Source organism: Mytilus californianus, unplaced genomic scaffold (genome assembly GCF_021869535.1).
Source record: "Mytilus californianus isolate M0D057914Y unplaced genomic scaffold, xbMytCali1.0.p SCAF_15, whole genome shotgun sequence".
NCBI classification, from domain to species: Eukaryota; Metazoa; Mollusca; class Bivalvia; order Mytilida; family Mytilidae; genus Mytilus; species Mytilus californianus.
Window position 1 is genome coordinate 17,063,679 of NW_026262637.1, and position 21,161 is coordinate 17,084,839.

General features: G+C 32.9%; 1 protein-coding gene across 1 annotated transcript; it reads right to left on the reverse strand.

The window, feature by feature from the left end:
- Positions 1-78: 78 nt before the first annotated feature.
- On the reverse strand, positions 79-20,541 carry LOC127725541 (CUB and sushi domain-containing protein 2-like). Its single transcript, XM_052232594.1, has 11 exons — positions 20,128-20,541; positions 16,609-16,716; positions 12,638-12,837; positions 11,902-12,145; positions 9,527-9,697; positions 6,932-7,102; positions 6,510-6,680; positions 4,946-5,116; positions 3,134-3,304; positions 2,512-2,682; positions 79-998 (listed from the first exon to the last, which is right to left on the reverse strand). Exons 1-11 carry the CDS (start codon positions 20,216-20,218, stop codon positions 661-663), a joined length of 2,007 nt encoding a protein of 668 aa, XP_052088554.1. The 5' UTR covers positions 20,219-20,541; the 3' UTR covers positions 79-660.
- Positions 20,542-21,161: the final 620 nt, after the last annotated feature.

Genomic DNA, 21,161 nt, shown 5'->3' on the forward strand with positions numbered 1-21,161 from the left:
CGTTACATGAAAAGGTTTTATACAAGAATAGCTACGTTTTTTTAACAAGTTCATATTACTAAACACTTAATTCTACACCTTGGGGAAATTCAATCTTATTCGGTGGCATTTTAATCTATTAAACATTCCGACTTGAGAGAACATTCTATAAATAGAAGAAATAAGAACACATATTTGATGGTCTTTATTTTTATACGTTTTGTTTGTGTGTTGTCTATTTATAAATACATGTACCTCACATGAACGTTTTTATCAGGTAGTTAATGAAATAAAACATAGAGAAAACAGATGACTTAATTATTTAAATTAAAAGGGAGGCAAAATACAACAAAGGGTAATCAAACTTAAACGTCGAACTAGAACTTACAATACCATGGCAAAAAACGACAAAAAGACAAACAACAATATACAAAACACAACCCTAGAAAACTAAAGACTGCAGAACACGCGAGCCACCTAAAAAGGCGGGGTGATAGCGGATGCTTCGGACGGGTAAGCAGTTTTGCCCCATACGTGGCATCCGTCATGTTTCTCAAGTAAGTACAAACCCGGTAAAAACAAAAAGTTTATTTACTAAATTGAGTTATCAATGTTTAGTCATTTTTGACACAATTTAACCCAGATCATTCGAAGCAAGAATGGAACATCTGTCGGTATTTGTCACACTGAATCATATCTAATAACAGTATTATGGACAGGCATAATGTCAGAAATATCATATCTAATAACAGTATTATGGACAGGCATAATGTCAGAAATATCATATCTAATAACAGTATTATGGACAGGCATAATGTCAGAAATATCATATCTAATAACAGTATTATGGACAGGCATAATGTCAGAAATACCTACGGTACCAATCGTTCTACTGGAAGGTCGCGGGTCTGCTGCCGATGTTTTACTATTGATGTATGCAGTGGTACTTTTCCTGTCTACTAAGAGCTCCTTTTTGATGTCTTCTTTTAATTTCGATATATCATCAACTGTCAATTCATCTAAATCATAATAAGTATAGGTCAGTTGTCAAGGTTTAAATGTGAAGGATAAGGTTTTGTCTTACTATTTTTACATAAGTTCTATTAATATAATCTAAGTCAGCCAAATTTATAAATCGCATTCCATGGTGGCCTCTGCTATATTTTACAAATTTTCAAAGATCCCATCTTCATCTCCATCATATTTCAAATCATATAAATAACAATAGAACGGGAAACTCTATAAACTGCTCTAAAGATTACATCAATTTAACGTTCAATGTGATAATATTAAAGAAATAGCAAGAAGAGAAGCACACAAACACTTATATTTGAAAAAACTATTTATACATTTTGGCTTCAGAAACAGAACAATTATTTTCTTACTGTGAAAAATGTCTACTGTTATGTTGCAACATATTCGTAATACTTTATATGGAATACGATTTTATCATATCTTTCGTTGTTTCTATTAAATTATTCACTCCATTTATAATCTCGGGACGATTTAGAACTTGACATATTGTAGAGACACCGTTGGGCTGCTGTCATTTATCCCAAATCTCCCTTTATTAATATGACCAAGGTCATACGATATTACAGGGTAAGAATTTTAAATTATAATCTTCCTGATAGAAAGTTGTATCTCAAAATTTAGATAACAGATATGGGATATCTGTGAAATGATTTATCATGTTTGTGTTCCTCATCATAATGTCATTTGTAGGTTTCATAACGAGTGAGAATGGGATATCGCTTTATATCAAATCGAGTTATTTAATTTCAATATAATTATAAACGAGCCTTCGGTGAGTTTATTATAACTATTTAAATTAAATAACGAGAGTTGATATCAAGCGATATCCAATTCTCACAAGTCGTTAAACCTATTTCTCTTATGGTCAACACTCTCATTGTGTTAAATTAAATATTCCGCGAATCGATGATCAAGTCTCAGCACATGCATGTATGACGTCATATGTCCTTTTCCGGTGTCAAACTTTAACATCAGACATTTTAAGAATTTTTGTACGCTTCAAAATGTAATAAAATTTAACAAAAAGAAGATTGTCGGGTGAAAAGTGTGATTGTTTTGTATATTATTGAAGAAATAACATATGTCCGTTGCCATGAAAGTCATCAATGACCTAACGAATAGCCAATGGAATTGCCGTTATATCGTCTTATAATGCTGGATAAGCCAATCAAATTAATGCAGATTTTCGTATCACTTTTTCGTGTCACACTCCGTACAGTGTAATACGAGAAATATTTATTCATGCAAGAAATAGATAAAAGGCCACAGTCATAAGACAATATCCTTTCCTAGTTTTTGATCTCACCAAATGAGACTCATCAACAAATTTAAATTTCCCATGATCATCACGACGGGTAGTTCTACATGGACAGGAACCGTTTACCCTAACAGACACCTGACTTCTTGATTAGTTTGTGTTCAACAGTGTTGTTCAATATAAGTTTGTATGGATGTGTAACACGACAGGCTATTAAAACAAAACATTGTAATACTCACTGCTGCACTTAAGAGGATAACCAGTCCACTCTGGTGGTTTACATTCATGCAAAGTGTCCCCCGAATGGATGAAATAACCACTTTTACATTTGTACACCGCTATACTTCCATTTATAGTGTCATCGTACGAATATGTTGTATTGTAAAACGAAGGCTGGGTTCCGCAACTTTCTGTAAATATTCTGCACTTCAAAAGTCTATATTAAAGCGACATTTAATATTTCGATACGATATACATATAATAATGCGCATAAAATATGCAAATCTATTAGTTTTTTTTATTGATATGTATTGTAGTCGAATGTTTTTTCTGCTGTTCTTTATTTTATTACTCGCCATCAACATTTCTTTCCTACTTGTAATAAGCAGCAGCTTGGGTTTCACTTGTGTAGTTGAAGCTGTTTGAACTTCAAGGATCTGTTCATTTTTGACTGGGTTCGTGTTGCTCAATCTTTAGTTTCCCTTAGTGTTATATGTACTTTTGATTCACTTTCAATGATCTTTTTTCTCTCGCCAATATAATATTATCCGTTTATATTCCAGTTCAAAGTACTCTAAGAGTATGGTATTATTAGTTCATATCTAAAGGATAGTTATGTTTATGATGTATTGACTAACTCACCTTTGCAAATAGGAGCAGTTCCTATCCAAAAAGTAGAAACGCATGTGTGAATGGGATCTCCAGACGTCATTTCATAACCGTGTAAACATTTATATAATACAAAGCTATTATTTGTCACATGACCATATGACTTTGTAGAGAAAGGATACGATGTTGGTATTCCACAAGTTTCTATAGAAATAAAACATTGAACAAATTATCTTATAATAGATAAGATTGATTTTAAAATCACAATATATTTCAATTTATGTGCACAATAATTCATGTCAAACCGAAACTGTTTACGGACGTATCGCTCTAGTAAATATGTATAAAATGAAAACACTGGAACTATGTATAATTGATTGCTTGTATTCCAGCTTCCTTGACTTTCAGTACACTGACAAAACATTTCTTACACATTTAGGAATACAACTAATTTAACGATACAATATGTATTTCTGCAAGGTAGGTAGACTGTGATGAAGGGCAGGTAATTGAGTTGTCACTTGAAAAGAGAGGTGAAAGCTATCAAAGAAATAATTAAACTCATAAGTAAAAAAAATGAAAATGCGATGGAAGATATGGTTAAAACTATGTTGCAAACTTTGAAAGCTGCAGAAATGTTGCCTTGTTACACTCCTTCTACGCATAATAACTGATCGGACGTGGTTACGTATATATACATCTCGCACAGACAAACGGACGCTCAACTTCAACACAAATTTACTGCCGGACAAAATATGTGCAATGGTGACAATATTTCTATAATCCAATCAAACTTTGGGTGTTGTTACTATAAACGTTGTCAACAAAGTAAACCGAAACGGACACAAAAAGCATAGTTGGAATTGCAATTTGTAAATAGTTTCCCAAATTTTCAACCTGAAATATTGAGCTGATGTAAAACTCGAGGACCAATGTATGATTAATTGCTTATATTGACTCTGATGACATTTAGATGTTTTTTCTTTATATTTCGAAGCCTTTTGTGCTACACTCAAGTCTTACTTCATTCTAATCTTACCCATATGTTGGGTGATTAACCTGTGGACACATCCGGTTTCACTGCTTTTGGAGTTCATGCAAATCCCTCAGTTTCTGTTTGTTACCTTCATATGTTTCTTCCTAATCAATTTTCGAGATTTGACTATTGGTTATTTACTGTCGCCTTAATTTACTTAACATTGATTGATTGCTAGCTTTTTGCTGCTTAATGTACAGTGGGAAATATTGCATGCATTTTCAGGATAGAATGAAATACCCAATAAATGCTATAGTTACAATGGAAGATTAACCGCAAAAAAAAATAGAGAGAATTTCCACTGTCACTGAAAAATAGGAGTACGTCAAGTACATGTAGGTTCTGAAATTTTGCTTTCTAACAGACTATTGACGGGGCCCTCAGTGAGTGACTGCAAGGGTCCTTAAACGCGGAGAGGGCGTGATACTATCCCTATTCGAAACATCAAGTGGTTGTGTATTTATACATTCCACACGTTTTCCTCTTGAAGGCAAAGTCCAGTATATATCCATACAATAGTCATTCCCTGGGGTCTTAGCTGTACAAAGCAGGTGCTTCATTTGCAGATTAAATACAAAAGATGCATGATATTTAAACCCTAAAAGCGAAGGTTAATTGCAAATGTCGACGGGATATATCTTTTATTTCTCTTCTCACCCTAAATCAGAGTATCTTGGTTCCTGTTCATGGGCACTTAATTATTTGCATTAAAACACATATGCCGTTCCGTTCTTTCAGACACGAATGATAATGGAAGACAATTGTGTTTCATTCCATTCGATATAGTCATTTTGGTCCAAGCTACTTACCGTGGCATTTAGGAGGTGTTCCAATCCATTGGGGTGAACGACATTGGTGTACCGGATCTCCAGATATCATTTCATATCCTTGTATACAGGCATATATAACGAAGCTATTATTTGTAAGGTGACTGTACGTGTTTGTGGAGAATGGATACGATGTTGGAATTCCACAGGTTTCTATTGAAATACAAGATTAAAATACTATAATATATCAGATTTTAAAATGGCTAATTTTCAACTTATGCTCATCTATAATTCAGGATGTCTTTCAAATTGATTTTGTATATAAATTTCATAATTTCATAACACAATTCAAGGACTGTACACATATTATACTCGCGATTAGTTGGGTGTATAAAGAACTTGTGGAGTTCGTAAATACATTCTGTTATTGTGTTAGTGATTGTGGATAATCAACTACTGTCTTGATACCGTTAAAGCAGCCGGAAATGAAGAACAAATATAAATAAGAAAGGATTTCAGGAAGTCGTCAATAAGATTTAAACTTATATAAAACACACACTAGAAACTCACTTCCGAAACCCCGAATCGGATTAAAAAACTACAATTGAATACGAATTATTCCCGTGTTGGGGAGAAAACTTATATAATACAGGTTCGCTGCAGTGAAAAGTAAATAGAAAAAAAAATGTTACGTTAATTAACCTACGTTCCCAACTTTTTAACAAGAATGTGTAAAGTGTTTGATTCACTGCAGCGAAGCAGTTCAACTTCCTGTCATTGGGAATAACCTGACTCATATTTGAAATTACGAGTGAATTAATGATCCGGAAACGAGTTTATGGAAATGGTTATGTCTGCTATAAACATAGCAAAATTAAAACATATTTTACAGAATTACTATAGTATTATAATATGAAAACAATGTTACACTATTGCTGTTTGTCCATGACATAATACCGTTCATAAAAATAGACTGCTCTGTGTAAGAATATTTTAAAAAATAATTACTGAAATAACTTATGTTCATTTCTCCTTTAACAACACTTGTAAATGTGTTCATTGATACATTTTTCAATTATTGTCTCTCCTTTTTTTTACTTATTGAATATAATATAAAAAATGCGGAGCAATGAATGTTTGGTCGGAACACTAAAATTATGTTTGCTGTGATTGATTTGACTAACTAACCTTGACAACTAGGAGGATCTCCGATCCATTGTGGAGATATGCATCGATGAACAAGATCTCCAGCCGTCAGTGTGTATCCGGGTGTGCATGTATATAGTGCTATGCTATTATTTGTGACGTCATAGTACGTATAAGTAGTAAAGGGATACGATGCTGGTATTCCACACGTTTCTGAAAAAAACCAATTATAAATATATTTGGTAGGATATGCTATACTTGTAATTTATCAGGTGAACAAAACATATTTATTGAACTGGATAATTTTTTTCAAATCATTTGGAATGTGTTCATGTGTTAATATTTAAATAATTGGCTCGTCTAGTTTTTAATTTATTTAAAACCAATGATAGCATTGGAAAGCAATGAAGGTTTGAATGGAACACTATTATGTTTTCTGTGATTGATTTGACTCAATAACCTTGACAATTAGGAGGGTCTCCAATCCATTGTGGAGATATGCATCGATGAACAAGATCTCCAGACGTCAGTGTGTATCCGTGCGTGCATGTATATACTGCTATGCTATTATTTGTTACGTCATTGTATGTAAGTATAGTAAAGGGATACGATGCTGGTATTCCACACGTTTCTGTAGAAATACAATTATAAAATATATTTGGTAGGATATGCTATAATTGAAATTTATCAGGTGAACAAAACATATCTATTGGACTGCATACATTTTTTTTTTTATTTCATTTGAAATGTATTCATGTGTTAATATTTAAATTATTGGCTCGTTTAGTTTTTAATTTATGAAAACAATAATCACATTGGAAAGCAATGAAAGTTTGAATGGAACACTTATATATTTTTCTATGATTGATTTGACTAACAAACCTTGACAACTAGGAGGGTCTCCCATCCATTGTAGAGATATGCATTGATGAACAAGATCTCCAGCCGTCAGTGTGTATCCGGGCGTGCATGTATATAGTGCTATGCTATTATTTGTTACGTCATTGTACGTATAAGTAGTAAAGGGATACGATGCTGGTATTCCACACGTTTCTGAAAAACAAACCAATTATAAATATATTTGGTAGGATATGTTATAATTGAAATTTATCAGGTGTACAAAATATATTTATTGGATTACATACCATGCATACATTTTTTCACATGTATTCGAATTATGAAATGTGTTCATGTGTTAATCCTTAAATTATTGGCTCGTCTAATTTTTGATTAAATGAATACAATAAAAGCATTGGAAAGCATATCCATTAAAGACTCTTCAGTGATATAGAGTATATACATCATAATATGATACATGTATCATGAACATTAAATCGCATGTATGAAAGGATTTCAGTAACACAACGATAATTCATATCCAGGTTACCGATATTAAATGATAAATTGACGAAGTATCACTATACCACCTTCTTGAAAGATATTCTTATATTGACTCAGGTGACCAAAAAGATGTTTTGTTGTATTTCTCAGTTGTCATGACGTTCGTGCTTCATTTCAGTCTTTCTTAACGTTGATTGATTACCTGGTTGTTGACTGCTCAGAGTCAATTTGGATATACTGCATGCATTTTCAAGATGAGATCAGCTAACAAATAGATTCAATAGATACAATGTAGGTTATTCAAAGGGGTCGACTGACGAAGAGCGGGAAAAATTTCGACTGCCACTGAAAAAAATGAGGGTACGTTGAATACATTGGCTGAAAGTTCGTCTTGCAACAGACCATCGACGGACCCCTCAAAGAGTTGCTGCAATGATTCTTCAACATGAGAGCATGGTACACTCTCCCTTTTCGTGCCTCTCTGTTCACGTCCCCACTCCGCCCGGACGTGGCTGTGTGTTATCCAATCCCACACAGTCGGATGGAAGTCCCTCTTCAGAATGTGATTACCTCTGAAGAAGTTCCATTTGATCATATCTCTAGCTATACCCCGGTTATTCTTTTTGTCAATTTAGCAATGGATAGCATGTGTTCCATATGCAGATCAAATGACAACGATTCAGGACAGATAACTATATAAATTAGATGTATTGCAAATGTTCATGAAATATTTCTTCTATTTTCTCCTTGTAATGCTTGTAACAAATGAGTAATAAGACAGTTGTTTAAATCTCTCGTTGTCGGTTGATAACGTTTGATGTTGTCATTTTTAATGGAATTTCCCCTTTTTTCAGAATTTAATTTGGATTTTGGTATTTTATAAATACTTTTTTTCTCCAATCATTCAAAATCAGAGCACATTTGTTCTTGATCTTGGTAATATGCTCTCAACGAAAAAAAATAAAAACAGATAAGCCGTCATTTAAGATAAAAATGATATTCCTGGTGAGTATTGTGACTCATTCCATTAGCTAGTCATGTTGATCTTCATTACTCACCTTGGCAATCAGGTGACGTTCCGATCCAGTGGAGTGAAAGATATTGGTGTACCGGATCTCCAGATATCATTTCATATCCTTATATACAGGAATATATTGCAAACCTATTATTCGTAATGTAACTGTACGTTTTTGTAGAGAATGGATATGATGACGGAATTCCACAGGTAGGAAAACAGTAGTAAAAACAAATGTTATATAATATCAGATAACCTAATGGCTTATTTTCAACTTGTAATTATTTACATTAAAAGTTGGCTTTGATGTCATTTATAAATTCCATAAAATTCAAAACAAGGGGACTTTACATGTAAATGCTATTATTTGAATGTTCAGGTGACTTAACAAGACCCCTGTCGTAAGTATAATGGTGTTCACAATGCATTATACAATTCCTGTGATATTTCTGTTAACGTCTTAACAATGTTACAGCAGCCGAAAGGTATGAATGACATTTCAATGGGAACACATACATATAACATGGAAAATCATAACATATAAAGCAGATTTGTGATAACTAAAATATTTTGAAAATAGTTCCGATCAAACCCGTGCTTAGGGCCGTCTTAAGCTTGCATTGAGGCGAGAGTTTCTTTTGCTCCGTGTTCAAGGCATAACTGTGACTTTGAGATACAAAACAGAATTTAAAGCGCTATTCCTTTGCTTTTTGTGTGTTTTTTTTCGGTACATGTACTGATTTCGCGTCATGGATGGATACCCCATACCCGTTGTTTTTCTATTGGTTCTAAGATACAGAAACAATGTAATTTATTAATTATTACTTTTGTCTTGATTGGAAGTCCAATTCTGCGCATATAAGAAGACCGAATACGGTACAGTAAAAATATTACTTATGATTCTAGCTGTAATGTCAAAATTTGGAGCACAAAAGCTATTACTGACAGTGTAAGAATACTCTGAAAAATGTTTACTTCGAACATAACTCATATGAATTTTCTCTTTTAACACAACTGTGTTTATTTTAAAATTCAATTGTCTCACTTTATTTCAATTTATTGAAAAACAATGGAAGTTTAAACAGAATACTATAATGTTTGTTCTGATTTGATTCACTTACGTTGACAACTAGGAGGGTCTCCAATCCAATTTGGAAATATACATTGATGAACAAGATCTCCGGAAGTCAGTGTGTATCCGTACGTGCATGTATATCTTGCTATGCTATTATTCAGCACGTTATTGTACGTAATTGTACTAAACGGATACGATGCTGGTATTCCACACGTTTCTAAAAATAAAAATATGAAATATATTTGTAGTATTTGCTATAATTGTTATTTGTCAAATACATAAGACCTAATGGATAACATATATTAAAATTTATTATGTAACGAACTTCACAAACAGGTACACGGAGGTATAGCGGTAATTGAATTGAATTGCAATTTTTTACTTTTTTCACATTTTTATTTTCTAGCATTATTTATGGACTACTAGTTTTTGAATGTATCATCAACTCCGTAGTCAGTACTTCGATAGTTACATGACTTATTTCATAATTTTCTTAAACTCTCCTATCGATAAATTACGAGATTTTGAAAAAACTTAGGATCCAACTACCTCAGACAATGTTGAACTTTGATGAATGTGGCTGTTCGTTTAGATATCATTTAGTAATATAGCTCCTTTTGTTTTGTAGTAGTTATTAATCCTTTGCTTCCACCTTTTAGGCTTGAGCGCTCCTGGTGAAGGTTTATTAAGAAGATTGTTTCAGATCAACCAAATAAAATGTTATTTCCATTTGAAGTTGAAAAGAGTTCATCATACAAATTTGATGGTGAAGTTATTACGTATAACTAAAAGAGGCGCAATTCCAATTTTTGATCAGATGATAAGTAACATTGAGAATGGAAATGGGGAATGTGTCAAAGAGACAACAAGCCGACCAAAGAGCAGAACAGAGCCGAAGGACACCAATGGGTCTTCAACAGAGCTAGAAAATCCCGCACACGTAGGCGGGCTTCAGCTGGCCCCTAAACAAAAATGTGTACTAGTTCAGTGAAAATGGACGTCACACTAAACTCTAAAACATATTAATGAACTAAATTTTTAAAAATGCATGCAAGACTAACAAAGGCCAGAGGCTCCTGACTTGTGACAGGCTCAATATTGCGGCGGGGTTAAACATGTTTTGTGAGGTATGAGTATGTTCTATTTTTACACATTTTTTCTATTCCTCATGTTCGTTATGTTTAGGTAAAATAAACAATCGAAATTGTTTTCAAGCCAAATTATCTTATTTTGAAAAGTCAGAAGACAACTGTAATTTTTTATAACTTTTTCTTTAAGTTTATTGTTACGTCAAACTACTGCATCGAATGTTATACGATACTTTTTTACTCAACATCTTAACATTTATAATACGTGGATTTCCGCGCATGTTGAATATTTAAAATTTAACTATCGAGTGTGGAAAACAATCGTTTCGCATTCAAGTCCGTGATGATATCTGTTTCTCTAAGGCTTTTCAGACACTTTTTCTTTCCTTTCAAATTATCAAAAAGTTGTGTTTTTCAGGCATGGTTGCAACTTTCGTGACGTCACTGTTACATGTTTAGAGAAAAGAACGAATATACTAGTATGACGTCCTAACTGATAATTGACCAATAAAAAACTAATTTCTAACGAGACACAAGATAATAAAAAATAAATACAAAAAAACAAGTTTTGGGAAGTTAACATTTGAATAAAATTCCGGGGAATTTTGTATGTCAAAGTTTATGACAACTTCTGTATGCCTGTATATAACGAAATGTTTACTGCATGCAGTAACTCCCTATCTAAAACGCACAGATTAAGGTACCCTTTTTTGTTTCAATGTCAAACATATAGATTATTTCCCTAAAACAACTTTCCAAATGAAGATATTTGTTAAAACAAATAATAATATGGACATATTCAAGCACACATTAACAAAAACGTAAAAGAAACAAAAATACCAAGGAAAATTCAAATCGGATAGTCCCTTAACAAGGGTGCGCTCGACTTTAGTGACTCAGTACGAGGGTTTTTTTTTCTATTGTAAAGGTTGCGTAGGACTTTTTGTAAACAATAAACGCTAGCACAACGTAGACAGACAAGTGAGTAATCTATGTCTTATTGATATTATGTTTCGTTGAACATTAAGCATACATTATAATGAATGCAAAATACAATTGATGTTCTAGTAGGCGACAATAGTAGCTTTAATTTTCTTCGAGATAGAGACTTTAGAAAGTTGATTTTTAGGACGAAACCTTGCTAGAATTAAAGAAAAAACTATTAGGACAGTATTTTTAAATCCCAAACATATAGGTTCCCGTGGCATTTTTTGACACAATGTGTGTTTATCACAGTAACATATCAATTCTGCACTAGAAAAACGTGTCTCGTCACAGTTTAGATAAGACTTCTCAGGTCCTAATATTTTACAACAAAACCGATTTTACTTACTATTATCTCGGAAAGTAAATAATTTAACTGCTAAATGACCAACATTCTCCCGACTTGAGCATACACCGCCTCCCCAGTCGTATCCTACAAATTGTACATGACCCTTTTCATTTGGCACCCATGTTTGTACACTGCTATTTGTATAAGCATATACTAGTCCACCAAAATCGTTATTACTATTGGTCATCGCTGATCCTGCTGTTTGAAATCGATATCCGCTATTATCGCCGGACAACATTTCTACCTAAACAAATGAATAAAAATACTTTAATAAACAAAACTGCATGAAATAGTGATGCATAATTCCGTCTGTCTTTTGGTATCGAAATCTGTACAGTAATCAGTCTATAGCACACACTGTATGGTCGACATTTTATTTGACGATCTTCATTTGACAATTGCAAGACGTCATTTTTAACTGACGGTAAATAATGTATATGCTACAAAAATATAGGATCCTAAAGGTATCTTATGAAACCCCGAGACCGGACGACAGAAGCGGGTTTCAAATTAATTTAGATCTAGTAAATATGAGGATAACGCACATAAAATATCAATGTCTTGTCTTGGAAATTCTGGAAATAAATTTTAAAAACAATATTTAAAATAATTGTAGATAAAAGACTAATTCTTTTGTTGTATTTTAATGACTCATTTGCATGTGTTATATCCAAAGATCAAAAGATTCATATTTGAATTGCTATCTTTCCGGACTATATGATGTCTTTATTCTTACTTCAACTGTAACAAAAAAGTCGTCTAGGTTTAGTATTGTTGGTAAAAGTACAGGATTAGTTGCATAATAAATACTGATATTTTGATAATAGATATCGCAGTTATAATTCTCCTCGTCAAATATCCATGCCAATACATGTACTATTCCACTGTATTCAATCTTACTGGTCGACCAACCATCATGAGCACAACACACTGTTCCTGTTTCAAAACAAAACTAATTGTATTCAATATGAAAGTGTAACACTTCTGAAGTATAGATGCAATGAAAGGTTTGGTATTTTTCAACACTGTGCACTAAATTTGAAAAATAACGAATACTATTGCGCCTAATATGTGAATATTCAGCAAGTAAAGCTACATTTTGACAACTCTTTTTATCAGTGTTAAGCTAGCTTCATTTTCACAGATAATCATATAAATAATTCTGTGCGTTGACTTATCTTTCAATTTCTTTGAAAAGTAAAACCAGTAGGAGACTGAAATAATTGTCGTTAAGATGCTGTGTTTAAGACGACAAAACGTAGTCATCCATATTGAAAAACTCCGAAACAGTGCTAACGTCATCCTTTCTAACTACGTTGGCTCAAAGTGATAGTTTAGCGAAGCAACGTCACCGCTGTTTCGGAGTACACATAGTATATTAGTGTCTTTTCGTGTAATCTATGTTTTATATGCATTAGCATAATATAATTTATGATCCATAAAATATATAGTTGTTTGTTTTTTAATATATTCTTCTCTATTAGTTGGAGTGTTCTGTATGAAAGTAAAATAATACCTCAACGATATCTACTTCAACAAAACAAAGTTTTTTTTTAAATGTAAGTGAATTCTCATTCGTTTTTTTTACCAGACGTATATGATTATAAGTTATGGTAAATAAATTTGGCGTACCGATTGCAAAGTCACTGTTTTTAATCGGCAACAATATAAGATAGTGACATTTAACATAATTACAACACTTATCAATTTATCGTATGTACAGGCATAAAAACAACAGTGTACCTTAAACATGTTAAAGTACAATCTAATGTTACTTTTGACATTTTTTTATAAATAATATGTTATGGGATTACTTGGAGATTCTGTAAAAAGAAAGAAAAAAGAGTACAATTGGCTGCTGGATATAAAACCAAGTGTTCAAATTATAACAGAATAACGTATTTGCAACAATTAAAGTCTCACCAACACATGCGTTGTTTGTTGAAATATGATAAGGTACCCACAAACGAAACATGGTCTCGTTATATCCATATAATAGTCCAGAATAACAGCTGTTGTCATCCGGTTTACCAGTGAAAGTTGTACCTACGATGAAAATGCACATTACTATACACAATAAAATATAGGGAATAAAGGTTGGACATCATTTTAAATTAAACAAAGTATCTCTCCCTGCAAAGCTTTGATTCGGATTTGCTTATGAAATGGCTTTACTGGTTTGATCAGCATTTCAGATTTTGTATCAGTTTTATTTTTTAGTTCTTTTGGTCGCGCATCACTAAAGAGGCAATTATTGTCCAAATGCGCATCTGGTGGGTGCAGTAAAATTGGTACAATTAATTATATCAAAAATCATATCAAACAATTGTTGAAGCGTCTAATGTTACTTTTCTCATTGCATCTTCTGTATTAAGATATATTTATTGAAACAACATTTTCATTGGCACATCAGTGACCTAGAAGAAGTGTCCAATACAATCGTAATTAGTTCATAAAATCAACAATTTATGCATTATTTACAAATTACGGTATGCAAAAAAGACCAGTCGTTACCATAAATACTGTGATGTAAGTAAATTCAAATGGACATTCAAAAAACTGACAACGCCATTGTAATAAACGAAAAACGACGAAAAGATAACAAGTCCACAAACCACTACATAGAAACTAAATATTGAGCAACACGATATGTTCTCCAAAATGGTACTTAGTACTGCTCAACAAGTTGCACCCGACATGTTACGCATGCAAGCATAAATAAGCCTCATTCGATAATGTCACACTTGATTAAAAGCGTACAGGATTGCGGTTACGACAATTGAAACATGTCCATGGTCATATGTGGCACTGATATTACATAACGGTCATCCAACTCGTAATGGTGTTCGTAAAACTTTCGAAGCATTATATTTCGTTTTTGTATGGTATAAAGGTAACATGCAAATCAACATTTGTAAAAGCTTATTAACATCCAACATGTCGGATACTTGCTATCACAGGATTCAATATCATGACATGAAGTCTTATTTCATGTATTGTTATAATATATGTACATTTTTTTTTTAAGTTATCGGATGACATTAAGGATGTTCGCTACTCTGCTTCAAAATGATAAGCTTTTTATAAGACTGTAAAAAATCAAAAGTTAATAAATAACGGAACTAAAATTGAAGAAAAAAATGAAGGGTCTGTGCCCTTGTTTTCGAAATAGAAACCTTTGAAAATTTAGCAGTAATGATTGTCTTTAGATTTTTCATACATTTAATATTGGCACCTATTTTCTTTCAAAAACAATTAGAAAAAAAACAAGGATTTATAAGATTTTCAAATGTCACCTTTTAACCTATATGTAATAAAATTTAAAAAAGAAAAAAATGGGTTAACAGGCAAAATTGTTAATGGCACTACAATGATTAAACCCGTGATTCCGAATATGTGACAAAAAGTCAAATACAAGAGAAGTAAACATCCTTAAACTAATCTAAAATAATGTAGTCAATGAAACAAAATCGAGAGCACACAAAACAATAAGTACGCAAACAAAAGTCAACAAAACGTCGTTCAGGAAATGAGTTTTAAAAAATATCGATCAATAATTGGGGGGGGGGGGGGGGGGACGCAGATCATCCAGTAGGGAAAACACCTAAACCTAATACATGTGATGCATTTTGAACGGAATTTTTGTTTTGAAAACAACCAACAACTGATGAAAGAAGCCACTGTAAAACGTTTCAAGAAGTTCTTCAAATTCATCAAGTTGAACTCCAATAGACCACGTTCGAGCTATGTCCTACACCGGAAAAGTTCGTCAATTTTGTGCACCTTTATGACGTCATTAACCAGATAGAGGGGATCGCCTGTATCCCTGAACTTTTAAAGTTCAGCAAGCGTCTTTGTGATCATCATTATGCAGGATAAACTAGAAATAACATTTGTTCCGTAAGTACTTAATCACAATTCTATAATGACACCAGTGCTGATTATCAATTATACGAATTTAATTTGTCAAATTATTCGTCCAATATAGCATTATATTTTTTCACCAGTCGCTCAACATAGGAAGGAAGTGACGATGCTCCTAAACGCACGAATGGTGTTCACTAAAACAAAAGTTTTTGACAGAAATGCAACGAACTCGAAATTGTTTATTGGAGGTCTCTTTATGGCTTGCTTTAATTGTGGGTTATAGGTTTCAAGTTCAATCTGATAGATATAAAAATGTCATCTTGAACTTTGAATTATTCAACTTAAGCTTGCGCATTAATTCTGATTATTGGTCAAATATAGATAACTTATAGATAACACGAAAATATATATTTCATGTCAAGAATAATGAGTCTAAAACTCTTGGACATACTAATAGAAAAGTCCACTCACTTGTTTTTGATTGTTTTCTTTGAAATATTAACAAAACCATTGAACTGTTAACTTAATTTGTCAAAATATTTATGATCTCCAATACTAGAAAGTAGCATTCAATCACTGAAAACAAATACATTGTGTATTCGATAACTAAGTCATTCAAACGAATTTTAATAATCGCATTGTAACGTTCTTGTACAAATATGAATACTTCAGAAATGACTTCAAAATTGAATAACGCCATAATTATAAATTTTTTAAATAGCTTCTTATTTGTAAAATATACATGCACTTGTGTATTTGTGAAGTTTTTGTTTTCTTCTCAGAAGAAAAGGTAAGTGAAAATGTTATATACTATATGGCCGTATTTCTTGTCTATCTTACCTTGACCATCAGACATAAAACTATCATCAAGCTCAATGCGCACTGTCACCATATTTGGATATTGTCCTAAACCATGTGTTAATTCCCGGAAAGTCGGTAATTGGTTCGCTACAATAAACGGTTGCTCTCTTGATTAGAAATTAAACAACAGTATAAAGATGACTACACAGAACAACAAACTATTGAAAACAGGAAGAGTAAACAGTTCCTGCTCTATAATTGCAGATCATTGTTTGCTCATGATAAGTAAAATGTTAGCCATGAAATTATTCATGTCATCTAAAACGTGCTGACTTCTGGGCTGATAAAACCTTTCGGGAGGAAACGTTAACCAGCAGTGGCATCGATCTAGTAGTTGTAAAAACTCATCAAAGATACCAGGCTTATAATTGTGTACTACATAAGACTTATCAGTGGCGCAGTTGGAATGTCAAATCAAACACGAAGTTGAAGAGCATGATAAACCGAAAATTTTGTGCAATGTCGGGTAAGGAAATCTATAGCTGAGGTCAAAATACATTAGTTTATGGTATATTTCAATATCTTATAAAAGTAAATTTACAGAAAATTACAATATCAATAATATTTCATGTAAGCACAAATAAAAGTGATGACTACTGAACAGGTGATATCTTCGGGGAAGAAACTTCGAACAGCAGTGTCATCGACCAAGTGTTTGTAAAATCTCACCAAAGCAGCCTTACAATATTGTACACCAGACGCGCGTTTCGTCTATATAAGACTCATGAAAGGCGCTCGTATTAAAAATATTTGAATGCTAAATCGAATATAAAGTTGAAAAGCATAATCAATCAAAAATTCTGAAAAGTTGTGCCAAATACGGCTAAGGTAAAAACACTCATCGATGATATCAGGCTTGTAATTCGGTACGCCAGACGTGCGTTTCGTCTACAATAGTAAGACTTATCAGTTGCGCACGAAATACAATAGTTGGAAGGTCAAATCAAATACGGTTGAAGAGCATTAGAAAAACAAAAATTCCAAAAAATGTGTACCAAAAACGGCTAAGGCAATCAATGACTAGATATAGAACAACCTCAGTAATTTTGAAAAAAGAAACGGAAAAATAAAACAACTTTAAAATACTTATGAATTCAGTCGAGGAAAATATCGTTTTTTTTTGTTTTTTTTTGTAAAAAAAATTATAATAACTGCTTGATAATGGAATTAGGTATTGTCAATATCACTTGAAAACCCAACATATACTGCCATAACACATACTAGAGAGGAAATCCTTTAGTATCATAGATTGGTTGTATGCTCCTTCGGAATTGCCTTCGAAGATAATAACTTGATCATCCTTTTCTATACTGAATATACTTTTAAATAGCGTTATATTGCTGGGTCTGTAAATTGCTCCACAAAATCTATTTCTAAATTATTAACATTTTGTGTATTAGCAATCAAAATCAGATTTCAGAGAGATCGAGAAACTTCCGACGTAATACTCCAGAAAGGGGATGAATAAAATAGAGAAACTACAATATTCAACAATATAAAAAACAGCTGAGTTCTCAACATTTACCCCCAGGTTTTGGTGGGGTTCGGTTGCCCACTTTTAAGTTTTATATGTTGTGTTTTGTATTCTGTTGTTTGTCTGCTGGTTTTTTTCTTCTTTAGCCATGGCGTTGTCAGTTTATTTTCGACTTATGAGTTTGAATGTCCCTTCTTGTATCTTTCGCCTCTCTTGAACACTTATAAGTCTAGCATTCCTTGATCTAAACATGATGGCTGATTGAAAGAGTTATCCTAACGTCTTACATCAAACGGGAAGATCAGCGCAGACATAACTAGTTTGTTCCACGAAGTGACAAGCCATACTTTGTAACAAAACAAAACATTCGGGTTCGAACAAAAATTTCACTAAAATGAATTTGCATCGTTAAGCTTAAGATGCTGGATTTATTATATTGACAACATATTTATTACGTTTAAAGGGCGTTCTTTTTCACAGACAACCGACGCTCTAATCGGAAACAACCTCGACCTTCTGCTGGCCGACTTGTTTTGTTTTCCAATGATCAAGCTTATATAGAATCTTCTCAAACAAAATAAAAGAAGCTGGTATTTTCCTTTAACTTTACTTTCCGCTATATAAATGATGTCCTTTCGAAACACGAGTCTGATGTACAAACTTATTAGCGTGGTACCTTTTAGAAGTTTATTTTAAACCACTGTGTCGATGCCACTCCTGGTGAAGGGTATCACGAGCCCAGTAGTCACCACTTCTGTGTTGACATATGTATAAATTAACACTTTACAAAATTTTAAATTGTTTGAAAAACTACAGATTTTCCGCCCAAGGACTAGATTACCTTAATTGTACTTGACAAAACATTTCGGAATGGTTTTATGATTCGTGTGTTACTGATGATTGTTTTGTAGATGAAACGCGCGTCTGGTGTACAAAATAATAAACCTAGTATCTTTGATGAGTTTATTGTCACTCCAAAAGTGATCTATGCTGAATGTGTCTGATTCAATGATAATCAAATACATCTAGAAATTGACAACGATGCTCAATAAAAAACACATTTTTACGTTAAAACAGATGAATTGAATCTGCCCGTTGTGAACATTTGTATTGTTTAGCAACATTCCAGTAGGGCCTGCAAATGAAGTATATATGTCAAAGTTAAAACGATATTACAAGTTTTGTACTTCCTATCATCCCTTCCTTGATTCAAAGTTACTGCTACATATTTTTGTAACAAGGAGGCTATTGCACCAAGGGTTACGAATGGTTAAGTGGGTTTATGCATTCCTGTTGAAAGTAACTTTCTTGGGACGAACTAAAGTTATAAAATAGTATTTCCATTTCAAATCATCCTAACATAATATTTATGGACTCCATCATGATTTGGTAGACGTTATGGAATATCTGTGTAACAGATAACCACAGATATGTTCCACTTGTCATAACCACAAACTCCCTTCTGTTCATTGAGATTTATGTTTGCGAATGAGACTTATCATTACAGATATAATTGCATGAGCAACACGACAAGAAGTTCTTGCCCTTTTGAACACACGAGTTTACCACTGTTTTTTTTTTAGATTTCAATGAGCGTAATCATGTATAACTGTTTAATTATGCAGTCAGGTATTTCGTTCACAAATTACTATGAAACTTCACTATTTTTTTTCATTGATTTAAAACTTTGGTTCAAATATTTGGCTGTACCTGTAAAAACCTGATTACAGACGGGATAGCACATCTAAATTTCTTTTTACAGTGATATTGGTTACAGAGCCCGTGAATTCTGAATGGCTATTATTCTAACCCTGGATGTTGCATTTATTGGTTCAAATTTGGTTTTTAATAATTTAGAACCATCAATAATTAATCTGTATTGCGATAAAGTCCGAATATTGATTAAGGCACACCAATCTATATGATGTTTTGTTCAGTATTTGAATTATTTGAAGACACATACGAAGATTTTAATGATGCAATGTGTTGCCGTTATTGATCTTAAACAAAAAGAAACAGTATACCGTTCATTTTCGTCCTTGCTGAAAAGTCAGGCTGTGGTAAATCCTTTGCTGTCCACAACCGAACTCGAACTTTTCCCGAGGTGAACCACATGTTGGCATCCCCGTTATAATATAAGGAAGAACCTAGAATAGATCTGCCAATGTTTTATTGTTCCTTTTATTTGCATTACATTTGTGGGTTTTCTTTTTTATTTGCGATTTTAAAACGCCTCTGCAACTTTAATTTCGTGTGAAATTTCGCAAACCAGCCTATCTTTTTAACTACTGGTAGAGATATCAATTGATATTTTGTAGTATTTAAACAGATAGATACCTAAACCAGACCTTTGAAAAAACAAATACAGTAACATTCAAAACAAATACATTAACATTCAAAACAAATACATTAACATTCAAAACAAATACATTAACATTCAAAACAAATAAATCAGAAAACATATAAAGGATAATGGGAATCACCTATGTCAATTGGACCTGCTTTGATACTATAACTGCCCTTGAATTTTTACTAGATCACATTTTTGTTCGCTATGGAGATTCCGTATATCGTCAGGTTATCGGAATTCCCACGGGGACTAACTGTGCACCACTTATTGCGGACCTGTTTCTGTATTGTTATGAGTTACAATTTATAACTAAAATCAGCAAAGACCCATCAAAACAACATCTGATTCAAAAATTTAATAACACTTTTAGATATTTAGATGATATATTGGCTCTCAATAATGACGACTTCAGTATGTACACTAAAGAGATTTATCCTGCCGAACTGACTTTAAATAAAGCTAATACTAACAATGAACACTGCCCTTTTCTGGATCTTGATATCTATATCTTTAACGGGAAGCTTAATACCATAATTTATGATAAAGGAGATGATTTTTCATTTCCTATTGTTAATTATCCATTTTTAGATGGTGACGTTCCCTTGTCACCATCTTATGGTGTTTATATATCCCAACTTGTTCGACTCGCTCGTGTATGTAACAACGTATTTGATTTCAACGAAAGAAATCTCTGTATTACTGAAAATT